A 19,657-nucleotide genomic window follows, 5' to 3' on the forward strand; every position below is an offset into this window, starting at 1 on the left:
CTAATCAAGTAGGACCCGAACTTGACTGCGAATTAATTTAGAGTTTCAAATTAGAAATTGTGGTTTCTAATTATATTTAATGATGTTATCATTAAAACTGGTAGGATGATTAGGATTAAAATTGTTCACTAATGTATCATTGAAATAGGAAGCCCAATTCAGAATTTGAGGAAATTAAAATTTCAGAGCAATAATGATAATTGATTATTAAAATCCCAGGATGGTTGTCATTCAAATTATCAGAGCAATTGACATTTCATTAATCTGGAAACAGAAACTGTAATTAATTATTTAAATTGAATTAGAGTTTTCAGACTCGTAATTAATTATGAAATTAAATTATCAATCTCGGTTTCCCAATGATTGTAGATTTAGAGCATTCACTGATGCCCTTACCACTTCATAAGAACAATTTATAATTCATCAAATTAAAAAAAAGCACTTATAATTATGTTAATCAGTCTATGTGGGAGCAATAACTGAAATTATTTAATGAAATGAAATTAAACTTTCAAATTTGGGATTGATTATGAAATCAAATTACCAATCTTGAATTGAATTTGGGTCCCTATAACAAGTTATTAACACTTCCTTGTTTCATGAAGGTCACAAGAACAATTTAATCTGTACAATCCTAATTACTTCTAAAGAAAATTAAAATTTTCAGGCCAAAGAATTAAACACTTTGATAGTCAATGATTAAGTTCTTAATGTTATTGTCAAATTATCAAAGCCCCACGATTAACTTAATCCGTGACTACGTTGCTAGGTGGGAACAGAGCTGAAATTATTTAATGAAATGAGACCAATTTCAAATTTGTAATTAATTCTGACATTCAATTAAAATTTCAAATGCTTGACCAAGCACGCATCAACTGATATCGTTAAAAATCATATGGACAGTTCATAATTTATTTAATCACTGTATTATCAAAGTAATGAGGCCACATCCCATAATTACTTCCTAATATACTCCGTTATCAAACTGATACCCGTAAAAAAAACTTTTACACAAATGTTTATTGAACCACAGGTGAGACCGCTACTAATTTCCTATGATAATTAACCGCAGTGCAACGAGAGGGTTCTACTAAGTTTGTATTTGTTAAAGTTATTTTAAAGGGGTGGCGAGCAATAACAGGTAGGAAAGTGAAAGAGAGATATAAATTATATGCAAAGCTTAGCATACAGCTGTAAACGTTAAGTCACATCAACATTGCAACACACTGCATTCAAACCTACAGGCTCCCGAATGCTACGTGCTCATCGCTAGCTTCCAATGCTACTAGCTTTGCCTATGCTTCAATGCAAACTTATTAGCTAGCTTTTCGCTACGCTACTTGTTTACACAAACTCCAAAATGGCGCTGGGGCGGAGCCCACGCACTGGAAGTTTTCCGGAAACGAACCTTGGAGGACTTCCGTCCAAGGCTGTCAGTAACACGCCCACTCTGGCCAGTGAATTTCAAACTAGGCTTGTCTATTCGAGCTAGCTCTGTTCTGAACACACCAAAAGCACTATGAAGAATTTTGTTTCTGTTTAGCGCTGAATAACTCAACTCATTTAGAGCGAGGTAAATTAATCCACAGATTAATTATTATGACCCTTCTCGGCCAGAGCTGTCACTATCGTGACGCACAGGTTGTGAGTTTATACACAGTATCTTCACACACGGCGGTGCAAGTGTGTCTCACTCCTTTGAATGAGGTACTTAATATACAGATTTACTGCAATTAATACCATAACGCTACGAGGCCACAGCGGACTTCGTGACGTTACTTCTGATCTGTTTTCACAGGCAACAGTGGATTTTTTTATCACACAATTTCATCTGTTTGATCAGGATCAATAATTACGCGTTCGCTACTCTTCTGAGTGTCGCGTTTTAAATTCACGGTTTCAGTGAATTAAAATTGTTTGAGACTATTAAGTAGCTAAGTTAACTGTCATCAAACTATAGTTTAATCGTTTCCACATCGGATTCCGCAATGCAGATCGAAACTATTGAAGGCCTTATCAGGAATAAAATAAGGAACACGCTTATTCTTTCCTATACTCCGTGTGGAGCGACTTAATTCTGTCTCAACAGACGAATTAATTACTGCAGTTAATTTTCCTTTTAAACAACTAAAGTTGCTATTCCATTCAATAAAAATAAGGAACACGCTTATTTTTTTTCTTATATCTGCGCAGAGCGCCTTAGACAAATTAATTACTGCAGTTAATTTTCTTTTAAACAACTAACGTTGCTGTTCCATTCAAACGCCTCGTGTCTTGTACCACAACTAAGCATGCACCACAAGAACAACAAACAAACGCTGTCTCTCTGTATCTCCACTATTCTTTTCCGGTTAAAAACAGGCAAAATACAGCAATATTCCTGGTTTTATGAATTTTCAAATCAAACTAATGCCCGCATTCTCCACCATTTATGTAACGTTATGAAAGGTTTTATCCTTCATTTATAAATTTTAGCTTTAGGGAACCAAATCTTAGAAATTCGGTTTTGATCTGATTAATTGATATTAATCAAAACTGTATAATTTATACCTTATTAACAACTCGTCCAGCGAGTATTAATAAAGTATACATTCAGCAATGCTTCTTATTACTGATAAGAATACAGAATTAATTGGGAAATTTTGCCTGAGCAACAGTAACACGATCTATGGCAAATAGTTTAACGATTTGAAAATCAAGGCACCAGACTATTCATTAAAAATGAATCAAGCGTTTATTTACTATTCTAAGGCACAATACAAGTAACCAAAACACATACACACACATACACATATTATGGCAAGATCAAAGCAGTTTGAAGGAAGTTAAATATTCTCTTTTCTTGAGAAATAAGGACGACCTTATGGGGACGTCACAAACGGAAGACTCAGTTATTGTTATCTTTTAACGATTCATTCAATTCAACCAGCTTCAGCGAATAAGAGATTTGTTTGTTTACTTAGCGTGCATTGAATTGAAGGCTGTACTTCTTGAAGGGTTGCTGAAAGGGGACCCAGGACTTTTCCTGCTGACGTGTTGTTGTCGCGTGACGTCACTCGGGATTCCTCCTTCGGATTTGATGACTCTCTGGCAGCGCGCGAATAGCGAGTTTTGAAGTTCTCTTATGCAGCCGCTTGCAAGTTTCTTTGGTCAGACGTGGCAAGTGGTTGAAGTCTTTTGATGATCAGCCAGATGTTCCACAGCACGATCAGGGGGCAAAGCCCAGACTTTCAGCCAAGTCTCTTGCAATCACCAGTTGTTTCACCCCGTTCTTTGTTTTGGTCTGAGCTCTTGGTTCAAAGTTGGGGTGTCTGTTTTATCGGACAGAATTAAGTCCATCCTAGTCACTGTCTGACCCAATCATAAGGTCTGTGTAGGGTGGAGCCCCGCCCCACACGACTAAAACTTTGTGCATACATTATCTGCTCATAAATATGTCACCTAAGCCACAATATCCTAGCATATTTCTACAAAGTGTTATAATCATACCTTATGAGGGTAAAAGTCAACATTCATCTATTTCAATGTACTGGACTCATCATAACGTGAAATCTAATACCAAACATGAGATAGTTATATATATTGAATACCTATAATTTTACCTACCAAATGGTTTAAGTCACAGATTAAAATATACTGAGTTCTGATAACTACAGTCAGATATATGAAACAAAATACCACATTCATATACAAATATCGTCTCTTGAGTATATTGCTTTTTAATAGCAGAAGTCCTGTCTGGAAGATCCTTTGTTCATACAATGTTGGGTGTTCTTTCCCTTTTGGAAAGAAGAAGAGAAAGGCACATTCCTTTGGAAGGCAGGAAACCAGAGCTGAGGTCGTGAGGTCATGAGGAGTCTCACGTTGCTGTCTCTGGTGATCTTCTTTGCTGAGACGAAGTCGTAAGTCAGTCAGATTTTGTTTATCGGAAAGGTATTTTATGTTAGCGGGGTCGCCGTATCGCGAACGCTCGGTTCTGGAGCTTCTCCAAAGGAGTAATTATGGGTTGTTAAACTCCGAACAGATGTAGCGCGGGCCTTCATCCTCACCTTATCATGTTTTACGAGTCTCTCGAGGTGAAAAGGGGAGTATGGCCGGACGCTAGTGTTGTGTTGGTCATTTGCTCATTTTACGAGCTGATGAAGTTAGATTAGTTTCCAGTGGAATGTGTTTTTTTAAGTTACACATGTGTGGGTGCGTTCTTTTCGACCAGGTTCTACAGCAGTCTTCTCCATTATTGTAGTTTCAAAGAACGAGATACCCGGAATTTATACTGTAGGGATGGTCATTTATTGAAACTGTAAATTTCTGTAAATATTCTAATATTTTGAGATACTGATTTTTGACTTTTACAGCTAAACTGAACATGCAGAAACACTTATCTTAACTATGAACCAAAAGAAACACAAATTTAAATATTAGCATTATAGCTGTGAACCGACGGGAAAAACCGTCGATCAGTACAAGACTACTTTAGCTTTAACTACAGTAGGGCTGTCATCGGACCGGTCTTTTGGATAATCAATTTTCCCAGAAAGAAGCTCATTTAAACACTCGCCATTTCATGATGCTTTCCAAATCCATCGCATGCATCTTCCTCTTCTTCTTCTTTGGTGTTTATTGGTGGATCGCGTGCATCATCAACCGACTACTAGGATATATTCAAACATCGCACGCTCACGCAGGCGTGTTCGAATGGGGCTCCTCCCCCTTGCAAAAACTTAACACATTAAGCTATCTCTAGTTAACATAATCATTGCATTCAATATTTAGACTGAATACTTCAAACAACTAATTCAATTTAGTAATGGCGACGTGTTTTACTAAAACAAGAAAGAATAATTAAAGACAACTAAAAACATTTATTTAAAACAAAATCCGGGTTTAGAGTATACATTCATATAAGTTAGACAGTGACAAGCACAGCACGTTAGGATATCATAGGCTAGTTGATACATAGATTATTTCATATTGATAGATTACATAATAATAAAAGCTCCACGCAAGAGATGCCGTGCATCTGTGGTGTGGGAGTATTTCCATTTGGAAACACAAAATAAAGTGAGATGTATGTGTGATAGGCAGCTAGCCTACTGTAATAATACATCATCCATGATGAGCCATTTGAGGAGCACTCATCCTGCCCTTTTGGAGGGTGCAGAGGATGGTAACATTGTCCCTGTACCTAGGCCTGCATTTGACACTGCTGGGCCATCTAGGCAAGGCATGCATTGTATGAAATCTAATTAAGATCACAAAGTGTTGAGACACTGTTTAGAAAATCCATATCTCAGACATTGTGGCTTGATGTCTTTTATTAATGCTCATTTTTCATGACCAAAATAACATATTTATTCACAAAGAGTTCAGATGTCAGACCGATGTTTCAACACATTACAATAACAGAACAAAAACAACACAAATTTTAAATGCTCATTATAATTATATAAATTATTGCTTCAAAACCAAGGTGACAGCATTCTAGTCCAGAACACTAACCACTCCTCCAAATCACTTGGTGCATCAGTTAACACAACATACTTTATAATTCGTCAACTCGCCTAACCGCTTCTCTGTCAAAGCTGTTTCAGAGCAATACTTACAAATGACCACTAGGTGTCACCGTAGAGACGGGTGTCAAATTGTTCCAAGTACTGCTCACTGCAGAGCCAAATGGCCTCCAGCTCCCCCTCTCTTTATGTCCAGCTCCACCTCTGTGTGAACTAATGGGTGGAGTTATGTTTAGCAATAGGGTAAGGGGTAGGGTTAGAGTATGGTTAGGCATCTATATCCACCCATTACCTCCAGCGAGTGGGAGCTAGAGCTCCAACTCCTTCCATATGGCTCTGCAGCAAGCACCCTCTCAATTGTTTTGAAGCCTCGACACATTTGCTTCGACTGTTTCAGTGTTTCACGAAGCCTCGCTCTGCCCACCACTAGTGCTTTACCACACGTACACATGACCAGGAGGAGTGGAAGCAGTCGACTGTGCCAAAATAAAAGCTCAGCTGCTTTCAAGTCATGCGTCACGCTCGTTTCTCATTAGCAGTCGCTCCAGCGGCCTCGTTCACATACGGCACTTGGCCACGCCCTGCTTCATACCATGTTAATAATCTAATCCATGAACACGATTTACACCCGAGCCCCATCAGATTCCTTTTCATTGGCTGTGGAGGTGAAGATGACACTCAATCATGGCATCATCAAGCTACACCTTTTGTTTTGAATACGCGACTTCTAGCGACGAAACTTACACATTGTGCCTTTAAATGAATATTTTATGTGTATCAAATACAAATACAGTCATGCCATTTTATGTTATATTTTCCGATTGATAAATTACATTTTTAAACTCTGCTCCTCTATGATCCTGACAGATGAGCCATTTCCAGCAAAAAACGCAGGGTATAAGGGTTCAGTGAATGCGGTCTGGACTCTGTGAAGGAGAGTCATCGTGTCAGAGATGCTGTAGAAGGACAGACTTCCTGCCGTGTGATCCAGATACACTCCTATTCTAGAGGAGCAGTCAACAGGGATTGAGACTTTCTTTTTGTCATGTATGAAACAGAAATTTTGTACATAGTAGTCGAATCTCCAGGACTTTTTGTTGTTACCAAGTCTACAGTCATCACTGTTTCCTTTACGTCCAATTCCTTTGTAACAAACTGCTACAGCCCATTGCTTCCCGCTGCACTCCACCTCCCAGTAACAGCGACCACACAAACCCTCTTGACACATGACATTCACATATCTATCAAATCGCTCTGGGTGATCAGGATATTGCTGGTTTTTATATGTACGTGACACTTTCCTGTTGTCCTCAGACAGCTTGAGGGCGTTGTTTGCAGTGTTTGGATCCAGGTGAAGTTCACAAAAATCTGAGGAGAAATGAAAAAAAAGAACAAATGTTGAACAAAGTACACTCTGCTTCCAAAATGGTCTCACTGTAACAGATCATATAATGATCAATTATTGAGTGTTTGCCTCAAGGAAACCGCAGTTGAACTTACATTGCAAAAAATCATTTTGGGTCTTGGCAACACGGACTTTTGACACTGAAGAGACAACACAAAATAAACACGTGATTAATTTGTTGGTTTAAACCTAGAGTGTATGAATGGCAATACAATATATCAAAATATTCAGACCTTCTTGTGATATTTTAGCTGTTTGCTGTTGACAGACGTCCTCCAAAACCTCATTAAATATTGAGATTGAAACATCTTTAAAATACAGATGAGTGTGTTGAGTGATGGGAACGTTTTCAAATGTGGGTTGAACACACACAGAGTGACAGCTCTGAAACGAGACAAACAGCACTGCTTGTTATGTAGAAGAGACTATTTAAAAATGTTAAACAGTGTGTCAGTATATGGCAGTATTTATATGGACTTTCAATTCATTACCCTCAGAAAATTGACTTGATCATCAGCAATCAGAAGTTTTTCGATTTCGGCTTGTCTTTTTCTGAGTTCTGTCAGTTCTTGATCCAGATGTTTGTGAAGTTCCTCTGCTCGATCTATCTCAGTCTTCTCCTGAGCTCTGATCTGCTATTTAATCTCTAAACGTTTCTTCTCAAGAGTGTAAATGAGCTCAGTGAAGACCTTCTCAACTTCCTCCATGGTCTCTAGCGCTGAACTCTGTCAGAGTCATGCAGATCATTGTTGAGACTCAAAACAATATAGACAGTAAATTAGTGGCTGTCAAGCTCCAAAATGGACAGAAGTCTCAATAAGAACATTGTCAAATCTATGTGACTATTCTTATAAACGCTTTTTATATCAATTTTTGGAGCTCAAAACCCATTGGTCACCATTGTCTACTTTTATTGAATTTAAATATGTCTACTTTTGTGTGTGAAACAAACTTTACAACTAAAGAACAGATAAAGAAACATACTGTAAGAAGCTTCACAGCTTCACTGAGTTCCTGCTGACTTCTCTCTCGCTCCTGGATCAGTTTGTGGCACGTCTCCTTTATCTCCGTCAACTCTTCCTGAGGATGTTAACATAATATACATGTCTAATACATAGTACATCATAATACATGCCTGCCGAAGCCATGTGCTAAATTTTAATATATCCTTCTCACTGTACGACTTAAAAAGGTCTAAAAACTCAGAAAAATATTTTCTGCAGAATGCTGAACACATTTACAATTTATTATTGATTCAGTTTATATAGAGGTCTATGTTTTGGATTAATATTTGGGCTCTGTCCCACCTACCCATATAGCTGACTATAAATATATGCAATAAAATAATGCATTTTTTTTTTTTTATTACTATTATTGTTGATATTACCTTTTTACTAGTCCATTCTGAATCCACAGACACCACACTGTGTCCTTTATGATTATCAGTACACAAACAACAAATGCATTGATGGTCATCCTGACAGTACATCTCCAGAAGTTTCCCATGACTGAGGCAGATGTTCTCCTGAATGTTTCTGGAGGCTTCGACTAGTTTGTGCTTCATAAACGCAGGAGACTGATAGTGAGGCTGCAGGTGAGTTTGACAGAAGGAGGCCAAGCACTGCAGACAGGATTTCACAGCTCTGTTCTTCTCTTCAGTGCAAACATCACAGTCCCCGGCAGCCGTTTGTAGGGACGTCTTCTGCAGCGTCTCCATCATCTCAGCTATCAGAGTGTTCTTCTTCAGTAGAGGTCTCTGACTGAAGCTCTCTCTGCATTGAGGACAGCGGTACGGCGGCCCCTGCTCCTTCTGGCCCCAGCAGTCAGTAATACAGCTCATACAGTAACTGTGTCCACAGGGAATCGTCACCGGCTCCTTCAGTCCATCCAAACAGACCGGACAGCTGAACTGATCCACAAACCGACTCGATGCAGATTCCGCCATTTCTTTGCAGTGAATTTATATTTCTGTTTTGTAATAAGATTTTGGCAAGAAAAGCAATGTTATTTGTCAAATGTCATATTTCACTTAAGTGAAAGTATGCATACTATCTCTAACCAAAGTATCTAACCAAAAATACTTTAAAAGAAGCACAATCACAATGTTAAGGAAAAAAATATATTTCTGTTTATCAACTGCAGGCTGCAAACACTGTTGCCTTGTGCTGTCAATAGAACGATCTGTACACACTTATAAACTAAAACATATGCGATTTCCCGCAGACAGCGTGAGAAAGTCATTATTTTCGGATCTTATGAAGTCCTTACCTCGACAGAAATACAACTCAAATGTTATTTGCTTTACAGCTTTGCCCCAACAGTGTAGCGGATCTATTACAGCAGCTGAAATCACACGTGTGGTGAGGAAATGAGTTTCGTTGGTTTAGTTTACATTTAAAAAGCCTACTTCCTGGTTTTCAGTGCGTCAACAAAATGGGCGTGTCTCAAAGATGAGAGTGATGATGAAACACAAAGAGAAAGAGAAACAAAATATTTATTATTATTTTATTTTCATTTTTTTTTTATGTAAACGATTAGAGGGCATTATTGAACTGCTATTATTAAACTTAAAACATATACAATATTTTATTTATAGGCTCAAAAAACACGATTGCAAATCATGAAAGCAGATTATCTTGAATTGATCATAGCTGACATTTCTGCAGAATATGAAAAATACATTTGATATATTTTTGAATGGAAAATACTGGATTAAATCCTCAGTCAATGCAATACATGTGAATTACACATACAGTACAGTTCTGTATTAACTACACAATATTTTTAGCTGAAGGAATGTCATAAAAATAACAGACTGTGAACTGAAATTAAAATGACTGAATTTAATTGGCCTCCGTGTTGTGAAATTTAGCATAAACAAATGATTATATATCAATTATAATAATATTAAAATTAAATTATTAAAAAAAAAAAAAAAAAAAAAAAACACAAGCAAAACTATGGGACTGAGGGTTTTCTGCACCAATTCCAATGAGGGGTAAAGTTAAGGGTTTAAAAATCACATTTCACTGTAATATGAAAAGAACCATCATTCAAATCTAAATCAACATATCAACATTATTTGCAAAAGCAGATAGCTCCGTTTTTTATCATTTTCAAAAATCATGTTTTTTTTTATGTTAAGATGTTTTTATTGTGTTTTATTGTGTTAGTTAGCTGTTTGTTTTAGTTATTGTTTAACCTAGTCAAAATAACCCAACTGCAGTTTGATTGAGATTAATTGGAATGCACAAGGAAAAAAACATGATTTCTGAGAATTGTTAAAAACGGAGTTATCTGTTTTTGCAAATGAACTCTTCACACACACACACACACACACACGCACAAATCTAAAACATCCAGCATAAATGTATAAATCACTGTTATCTAAACAAATTACCTCAAAAACATTTGAATTATAAAATCATGATTAATGAGAGCATAACCATTTAATAAATGTTTTGAGAAGCGATTTAATGTAGAAAAAGCGGTGGGAATTTACCCTGTGCTACACTCTACTGACCTTTTGCATAATTTTTTTACATTTTTTATCCACCTTATTTTTCAGGAGAGAGTGGGCGCTGCCATTTGTAACTTGAATGTTTGGCTTCGGGCATTCCAGTTATTTTTCCTGTACAAAATCAACCTGTTATACTGCTTTATATTGGAAACTTTTAATTGTTATCATATTATTTTAATTTCAGTAGAAAGTCCCTTCAAGAGAAAATCTCACACGTTCATAAAGACAGCTTTCTTGGGCATTGCAAAATAAGGTGGATACTTGGTCTTTTTTCAGATCTATGATCCTGGCAGATGAACCGGCTCCAACCTTAAACGCAGGGTATAAGGGTTCAGTGAAAGTGGTCTTGACTCTGTGAAGGAGAGTCATTGTGTTAGAGATGCTGTAGAAGGACAGACTTCCTGCCGTGTGATCCAGATACACTCCTATTCTAGAGACCACAGGGATTGGGACTTTTTCTTGAGCATGAATGAAACTGAATTTCTTCAGATAATAACCCAGTCTCCATGACATTTTGTTGAAGCCAAGTGCACAGTCATCAGTGCTTCCTTTACGTCTAATTCCTAAGTAACAAACTCCTACAGCCCATTCGTCCCCACTGCACTCCACCTCCCAGTAAAAGCGACCATACAAACCGTCTCTAGACAAAATATAGGGACGCTCATTAAACCGTTCTGGTTGATCTGGATATTGCTGAGCTTCATCTGAAGATACTATTTTCCTGTTGTCTTCTGACAGTTCGAGATTTCTGTGTGCAGTGTTTAGATCCAAGTGAAGCTCATAGAAATCTGAGGAGAAATGGACAAAAAAATCAAATGTTGAACAAAGTACACTTTGGTTCCAATGGTCACACCGTAACACTGATACTTATCAGTTAATAACTGTTTCCTTTCAAGAAACCTTAATTACACTTACATTGCAAGAAATCATTTTGGGTCTTTGGTTCTGGAGGGTTTGTAACATAGACATTTGACACTGAAGAGACAAAACAAAACAAGTGTATGGTTAATTTGTTGGTTTAACCCTACAGAGTATGAATGGCAATATAACATATCAAAATATTCAGACCTTCTCTGGATATTCTGGCTGTTTGTTGTTGACAGACATCCTCCAAAACCTCCTTAAACATTGAGATTGAAATGTCTTTAAAAAACAGGTGAGTGTGTTGAATGATGCTGGTTTCAAATGTGGGTAAAACACACACAGACTGGCAGCTCTGAAATGAGAAAAATACAGTACTTCTTGTTATGTAAAATAAACTAAAAAAAAAAGTGAAACAGTGATTATAGAAACATAGTATACAGTGATGAAATGACTAGGGCTGTGATGGTGGTGCAGTGTTTGGGGATATACAGTTGCAATCAAAATTATTCAACCCCGTTGCAAATCAGGTTCATTGGCAAAATGTACAGACTTTCAGCTGTTTGCAATGAACAAATCAAACAAAAGTAATTGAAATCGCTCAACACAGCGAATGTTTCAAGTGGTTTACCCAAATTCAACTGAAAATGCAACTTTTAATGACTTCTGCATTCTCTAAATTATTCAACCCCTTCATGGCAAGCATCTTTAGTACTTAGTAGAGCACCCTTTTGCTGTTATGACCTGCTGCAAATCAGATACATAGGCAGACACCAGCTTCTGCCAGCATTCCTGAGGAATCGTAGCCCATTCCTCAGGAGCAATGGCCTCCAGTACAGTAATATTCTTGGGTTTACATGCTGCAACCGCTTTCTTCAAATCCCACCAGAGATTTTCTAACAGGTTCAAGTCAGGTGACTGTGATGGTCACTAGAATCTTCCAAGACTTCTTTTGCATTTCCTGATAATTAAATAAATCCATCTTGCCTTCCACACACTACAGGTTTCCAGTGCCAGAGGATGTGTTCTTTTCAGCGTATGCTTCATTCTTCTTCCTACAGACATACTACTGATCCATAGAGAAAAGTTCTAGTTTTGTCTCAGCTCTCCACAGAACAGAATCCCAAAACTTCTTTGAGCAAATTGGAGCTGGCTTTTCTTGTGCTTTTGGGTCAGTAGTGATGTTCGTCTTTGAGTTCTGGCATGGAAACCATGGGCATGAGTATGGACAGAGGCCATCTCTGGAAAATTCAGCATTTCTCTAGAAAATTCTGCATGTGATTTATTGACAGTGCGCACATTAAAGCACACAGTTGCAGCCAGATCATTTCCATAATGGCCAGCACAACAATCTACCAAGAGCAGCGCAAATTAGCGCCTGCTTAAAGCCATGCTTTTTTAAATTACGGTGCAAATACCAGTAATTTGACGAGCGCAAACGTTACTAAATCAAGTTGCATGATTCATTTTAATACTCTCCTCCCAGAAATTTTGCATCTGAATGGGAAACTCCATAGTATTTAAAAGTCAATGAAAGGAATAAAGGTTTATAGGGTAATTCCCTACAAAAATGGGTGAGACACAAGTGAAAATTTGGTTAAAAAAAAAACAAGAGAATTAATTTCCAGTGTATCTCATTGAAAATTGTTAAATTCATGGAAAAATTCACAGGCACAGAAATAACTTTTATTACCTTCAGACAGTGGATCTTGTCATCACTAATCAGAAGCTTCTCAATCATGCTTTGTCTTTTTCTGAGTTCCTTCAGTTCTTGATCCAGATGTTTGCGATGTTCCTCTGCTCGATCTATCTCAGTTTTCTCCTGAGCTCTGATCTGCTCTTTAATCTCAGAGCGTTTCTTCTCAAGAGAGCAGATGAGCTCAGTGAAGATTTTCTCAAAGTCATCCATGGTCTCTAGTGCTGAACTCTGTTGGAGATGGAAAGATGTGATTTTGGCACATTAACCAAAATAAATGCAATTAATGTAAGCAATTTTTGTCAAGACATAAAGAAACCTACTGTAAGAAGCTTCACAGCTTGACTGAGTTCCCGCTGACCTCTCTCTCGCTCCTGGATCAGCTTTTGACACGACACCTCTGTCTCCTTTAACTCTTCCTGAGGACATTAACATACAAAATTAATAAAACAGTAATACACAAAAATAGACCCCTTTCCATACTGGTGAATCCAGGTGAACTGAAATGACTGTCTAAATAAAAGCAAGATAATACAAATTAATAACAACAACACTAACAATTACTATTAAAATAGTTCATGCATTTTTTTATTTTTTATTATTGTTGATATTACCTTTTTACTAGTCCATTCTGAATCCACAGACACCACACTGTGTCCTTTATGATTATCAGTACACAAACAACAAATGCATTGATGGTCATCCTGACAGTACATCTCCAGAAGTTTCCCATGACTGAGGCAGATGTTCTCCTGAATGTTTCTGGAGGCTTCGACTAGTTTGTGCTTCATAAACGCAGGAGATTGATAGTGAGGCTGCAGGTGAGTTTGACAGAAGGAGGCCAAGCACTGCAGACAGGATTTCACAGCTCTGTTCTTCTCTTCAGTGCAAACATCACAATCCCCGGCAGCCGTTTGTAGGGACGTCTTCTGCAGCGTCTCCATCATCTCAGCTATCAGAGTGTTCTTCTTCAGTAGAGGTCTCTGACTGAAGCTCTCTCTGCATTGAGGACAGCGGTACGGCGGCCCCTGCTCCTTCTGGCCCCAGCAGTCAGTAATACAGCTCATACAGTAACTGTGTCCACAGGGAATCGTCACCGGCTCCTTCAGTCCATCCAAACAGACCGGACAGCTGAACTGATCCACAAACCGACTCGATGCAGATTCCGCCATTTCTTTGCAGTGAATTTATATTTCTGTTTTGTAATAAGATTTTGGTAAGAAAAGCAATGCTATTTGTCAAATGTCTTATTTCACATTTAAGTCAAAGCATGGATACTACCAAGATTTTACATCTAATCAAAAATAATATGAGAGAAGCTTGGGAATACGAGCGAGTGAATTCCTGCGCCCAGCTGAATCATCCATCCATCCATTTTACAAACCGCTGGTCCACGGTGTACAGCATAATACAGGTATACATTCCTTTTTAACTGATTATTAATTTGTATAAGTAACCTTTCTACATAGTGTTCATAACAGCTCAAGATAAATCTTTTCATTACTACTGGAGCTGCCAGTTTGCTAAGTTTCAAATGATTATTAACCCTTTGACATGTATGATCACTGTGTGATCTAGGCTGGTCCCTGAACTGGTGTGATTAGATTCTTCAGCACATCACAAATAAATAAATAAATTCGCTAAATTCGAATCTGCTTTCACGCTTCTCCTGAGACAAGCGCTTAGGGCTGCGCATTGCCTGGTCTAGCCTTTTTTATTTTTTATTATATAAATAGAATATAGCTAGATCTCAAGCAGTATATCATTGTCATACTGTCCAGCCCTACAACTCCCTTGTGAAAATTAACCATGATTTTACTACGAATTTAAAAAAAAAGAAAAGTTATTGTAGTTATTCCATAATCGTAAGGGCTGCTCTAAAGCATTAAGCCATTATAGACATAACATTATCTTTCTGTAAACCCGCTTTGAAACAATTATATAAATGAACCAAATTCTACATTCCTTATTAGCCGAGGAGTGCAGAAAATAAAGGAAATGAATAGAGTCAAAGTGGTCAAAGAGTAGGATATCTCATCGAATACCATTTCCAGATGTCCTTTTCCTGCCTTATTTGTTGTGTGAGCACTTGTATTTCAATGCATATCTATAACAGGGTAGGCTATATCATGAATCTACAAAGGTAAATTCTAAAGCCACTTTATTTTTTCTTCTTCTTCTTTTTTTTTTTTTTTTTTGTATGGGTTTCACTTTCACTTACGTCTAACTTCCATTGTTGCTCATAAAGAGCTGAAAATCACATGTTTTCAGAGAATCATGCGATCACCAAAAAATGAAGCCTTGCTTTCTTTCCAGTCATGTGAATGCTTCCCTTTTAGCTGGTATACTGCATTTATCTTTTGTAGAGTTAATGAAAGTTAGCATTGTAATGGGATGATCATAACAAATATGACCCTCTCTGTGAAAACCCAGCTAAAGTCCTTTTTTTGTGCTTTACTGTTTTCTACAAAAAAATCATCCTTCATAAGGTAAAGAACATTCTGTGAAAGTTTAACCTTCATATATTTAATACTGACTAAGTAAGGCCATGTCAAAATTGAAATTATAGTGAAATTAATGGTTGAAATCCAACTTTGATGCTTGTTATCTCATAATTAGATTTTGAGACTTTAGCCTGGATTTCACAGAGAGGGTCACAAATGTTAGTAGACCGGGAAGATTTTTATACGAGCAGTTCATTCAAGGGTTTCCCAACAGCATCGACTCTACGGTCAACTTAGCTTACGATGTTTTTGAGAAACACAGTCCAGTAGCCTACAAGTTACAGGAATATAAATGTTCTGTATACACAGATGCATAATACATCATTTACGATTTCTTATTAAAAGCAGACAACATGATAAAGTCATTATTTTGGATCTTATTAACTTCCTACCTTGATAGAAGTACAACTCCAATATGATTTGACTTGCCCTTAAAGAATAACGGTGTGGCTCTATTACAGAGTTTGAATCACTAGTGGGAAATAGGTTTCATTTTTCTTGACTTCAAAGACTTCTGGTTTCAGTGAGTGCGTAACCAAAATGTCTCAAAGCAGAGAGTTATATGAAACTGTAAGAGAAAGAAAAGTAAAAATTAATGTATCCCATATGGTCGACTCGATGGTAAAAAAAAAAAAAGTTGCTGTCTTACATTTTTAAATACAATTAACTTGGCTATTTAAGTCATTTCAAATTAAATTACATTCAACTGACTTAAAAATTGAGTTGATGAGTTTAGCTTTTATGCCGCCCGCAGGTGGAACCAGCTTCCAGAAGAGATCAGATGTGCTAAAACATTAGCCACATTTAAATCCAGACTCAAAACTCATCTGTTTAGCTGTGCATTTGTTAAATGAGCACTGTGCTACGTCCGAACTGATTGCACTATGTATAATCATTTTCTATTCTTAACTGTTTTAAATTCTTCTTAAATCAATTTTTATCTTGTTTTTATGATTATTTTTTAATTGCTTGTTTTTATTGTTGTGACTTTTTTTTAAATTACTTTTTCACTTCCTTTTTTGTAAAGCACTTTGAATTACCACTGTGTATGAAATGTGCTATATAAATAAACCTGCCTTGTCTTAAGTGCAGTTTAACCAATTAAGCTAGATCAAAGGCCAGTCTAAAATAGTACTTGGAGAAAATCCTGCAGTCCATTGAAAACAAAAAATGCAATTCTGCAATCAGGGAAAATTTCAATGGAAGTTGAAATAGACAACATACAGACACTGAAAGAAGAGACAGAAGTTTTGCGTAACTCATAGGAAAATCTTTTGACAGAAGCCTCCCTCATTGCAGAAGCTATGGATGTCCCCAAGGGGTTTTCAGTCAGCCACAAAAGAAGGAGAAAGCAGTTTGCAGATGAGAGTAAGAGTTCAGAGGATGTCAACCAACTAGAGACAGAAGAAATTCAGTTTCCAACAATGTTTTCTTTGACCAGTACTAATGACACATTAAACTTACTTGCCACAAGATTTGACAGCAAACAGTAGTAGCCTATTGTTGATTATATATAAAAAAATGTTCATCGTGCTACGAATATCGTTTACATCTGTACACTGACACAGCTTACACTAGTGTGTCCTTAAATAGGGACCAAACACATTAATATATGTTTTATAATATAAGTTTTTTTTTTTTAAATGAATTGATTAATTATTGTAATAGCTTCGATATAAATATAAAGTTAATTAGGGGTTTTTGACTTCTCCTTTACAATCATAATGTCCCTGTTTGAGACCGGTAACAATAACACTCATTCTTACTCACGTACAGTGGAGCCATGAGAATGTTTCTCAGCCCAAAATATATCCTTAAAGACAAAGGCTTTCACTGAACTGTGCTTGATCAAGTTCTCCAAAAGTAACATAGTGTACCTAGACTGGCTAAACCGATCGTCTGCTAGCCGCCTCACGTCACCGAAGTCAGTTAACTCTCAGCACATAGAAACTTTTTCACCTAGATATCACTCTATAGAGACTGTATGTTCCCCGAACTAGAAAATACAGAAAACATCCAAACCAAAGTAATAGTAACAATTTAATTGATGTTCAACAAATAAAAAAACGATATAATACAGATAAACACATGATAAAGCTTGGCTTATTGAATATTAGATCCCTTTCTTCAAAAGCACTTTTTGTAAATATGTTCACTGACCATAAACTAGATGTGCTTTGTTTTACAGAAACCTGGCTAAAACCAGATGATTACATTACTTTAAACGAGTCTACCGCCCAAGATTACTGTTATAAACATGAACCGCGTCCAAAAGGTAAAGGAGAAGGTGTTGCTACAATTTATATAAATATTTTCAGTATCTCTCAGAGGTCGAGTTTCAAGTATAATTCGTTCGAAGTAATGGTGCTTCATATAACGTTATCCAAAGAAACAAGTGTTAATGATAAATTCCTTATGATGTTTGTAATGGCTACTGTATACAGGCCACCAGGGCACCATACAGACTTTATTAAAGCCACCCAGCTTTATATCAAGCTGATGTAAAGCTGCTTTGACACAATTTGCATTGTTAAAAGCGCTATTGTCAGGCCTGTGTGGTGTGTGTCTTGTGTTCCCGCCTCTTGTGTCCTTATTTGGCCATGTTCCTGTCATTGTTAAGTGTGATTATTAGTTAAGTCTTGTCCAGCTGTGTTTGTCTTATTATCAGTAATTATCATGTGTATTTAGTTCATGCCTGTTTAGTTAGTTTTCGTCTGGTCTACTCGTTATTTCCCGGTCTGTGTCAACCTTGCCTTGTCTTGCCCTGCCTTGTTTGGATTCATTAAAGTCTGTTATTTGAGTTATCCTCGTTCCTCCCTGCTGTGTGCACCGTGACAGCTATACAAATAATAGTGACTTGACTTGACCTTTAAAAATATTTACGTAATAATAATTATGAAGCTCTTCAGCGTGTGTACAGTGAGAACCTGCACCAAACACATCACACACAAACAGACACATGCACAAAACATATACACCGACAAAACAGAAAGAAATAGAAAATGGCATCCTGGCTGTTAGAAGTTGGGTATTGTTTGGAAGATATTGAAAGTACAGTAGTCTAAAATATTTAGAAGCTACTTTTGGTCATCGGGGAAAAGGGGTGCATTCTGAATACTGTGGTTCTTCAAGAAGAATTTGTATCTTCATTTCTTAGTGCAAACAGTATCTGTCCATGCCTAATGCATTTCTTAATATGAAGCACTAAGAAAATCTGTAGAATTGTTCATAAACTGTGAATGTGAAAATAATCCTGTTGAATGGAGTTGAATAGAGCTACTGTAAATTAATTCAAGCTACTTACCTTAAGGCATGAACTGTAATCAAGGTGCAGAAAAGTTTTTAGAGATTTTCAGATGAACCTTTAATGAGGTCATGAGAATTTATCCACAACCAACAACAACATATCATGTGACAGCATGATTTACACCACAAACTTCTTGAGACAATGCAATGTCTTATTATATTATGAGTGGATACTGGACTAATATGGTAGCTAATATGATATTTATATTTTTATAATACTTTGTAAAATTATAAATTGATTTTACATTGTTGCTGCAACCTAACATTTGTTCCAAAGTTCACTAGAATTATTACATCCTTTAAAATCTATTAGATTATCTGGTGTATTTACAAACATATTTACAAAGAGAGTTCATGTATGAGTCTTGAGGCACTCAACACGATCTGTTTGGCCTTGTGCAAGCAGCATTTGTGTGTTGCTTTGTGTTGACACTCAATTTTTTACCAGTCACTAAGCCACAGGATGAGCCACATGCTGCAAGTAAAAAAAACAAACAAATAAAAAAACAAGAGCAGAGTAGCAGCAGCAGACTTTTTTTTTTTTTTTTTTCTGCTACGCGTTGAACGCCGGGCTTTTTGTAAAACATAACATACCTGAGTGAACTACTGCACTTATGCTGGAGATTAATACAATGATGATTTTTATTTTATTTGAACAATTATTTTATTTAGTAATCAGCTCAATATAGAACAAAATACAACATATTAGATTAGACTGTAGCTATACCACCCACCAGGTAGACTTATACTGTGCTGAGGAAATACAAGATATTGCAGTAGAGAAAGTTACAAAGTGAAATACTTGATCACAAGAAAAAATAATAAATAAATAAATAAATATATATATATATATAT

General features: G+C 36.8%; 1 protein-coding gene and 1 pseudogene across 1 annotated transcript; both read right to left on the bottom strand.

Moving 5' to 3' along the window:
* Positions 1–5,307: 5,307 nt before the first annotated feature.
* On the bottom strand, positions 5,308–8,949 carry LOC131537296 (E3 ubiquitin/ISG15 ligase TRIM25-like; annotated as a pseudogene).
* A 511-nt stretch (positions 8,950–9,460) lies between these two features.
* LOC131537465 (tripartite motif-containing protein 16-like) lies at positions 9,461–15,958 on the bottom strand. The gene is made up of 7 exons (XM_058770921.1): positions 15,889–15,958; positions 13,607–14,187; positions 13,316–13,411; positions 12,990–13,223; positions 11,504–11,651; positions 11,351–11,410; positions 9,461–11,223 (listed from the first exon to the last, which is right to left on the bottom strand). The coding sequence occupies exons 2-7, from the start codon at positions 14,162–14,164 to the stop codon at positions 10,616–10,618; spliced, it is 1,704 nt and encodes a 567-aa protein (XP_058626904.1). The 5' UTR covers positions 14,165–14,187; positions 15,889–15,958; the 3' UTR covers positions 9,461–10,615.
* Positions 15,959–19,657: the final 3,699 nt, after the last annotated feature.

Source organism: Onychostoma macrolepis, chromosome 03 (genome assembly GCF_012432095.1).
Source record: "Onychostoma macrolepis isolate SWU-2019 chromosome 03, ASM1243209v1, whole genome shotgun sequence".
Lineage (NCBI taxonomy): Eukaryota > Metazoa > Chordata > Actinopteri > Cypriniformes > Cyprinidae > Onychostoma > Onychostoma macrolepis.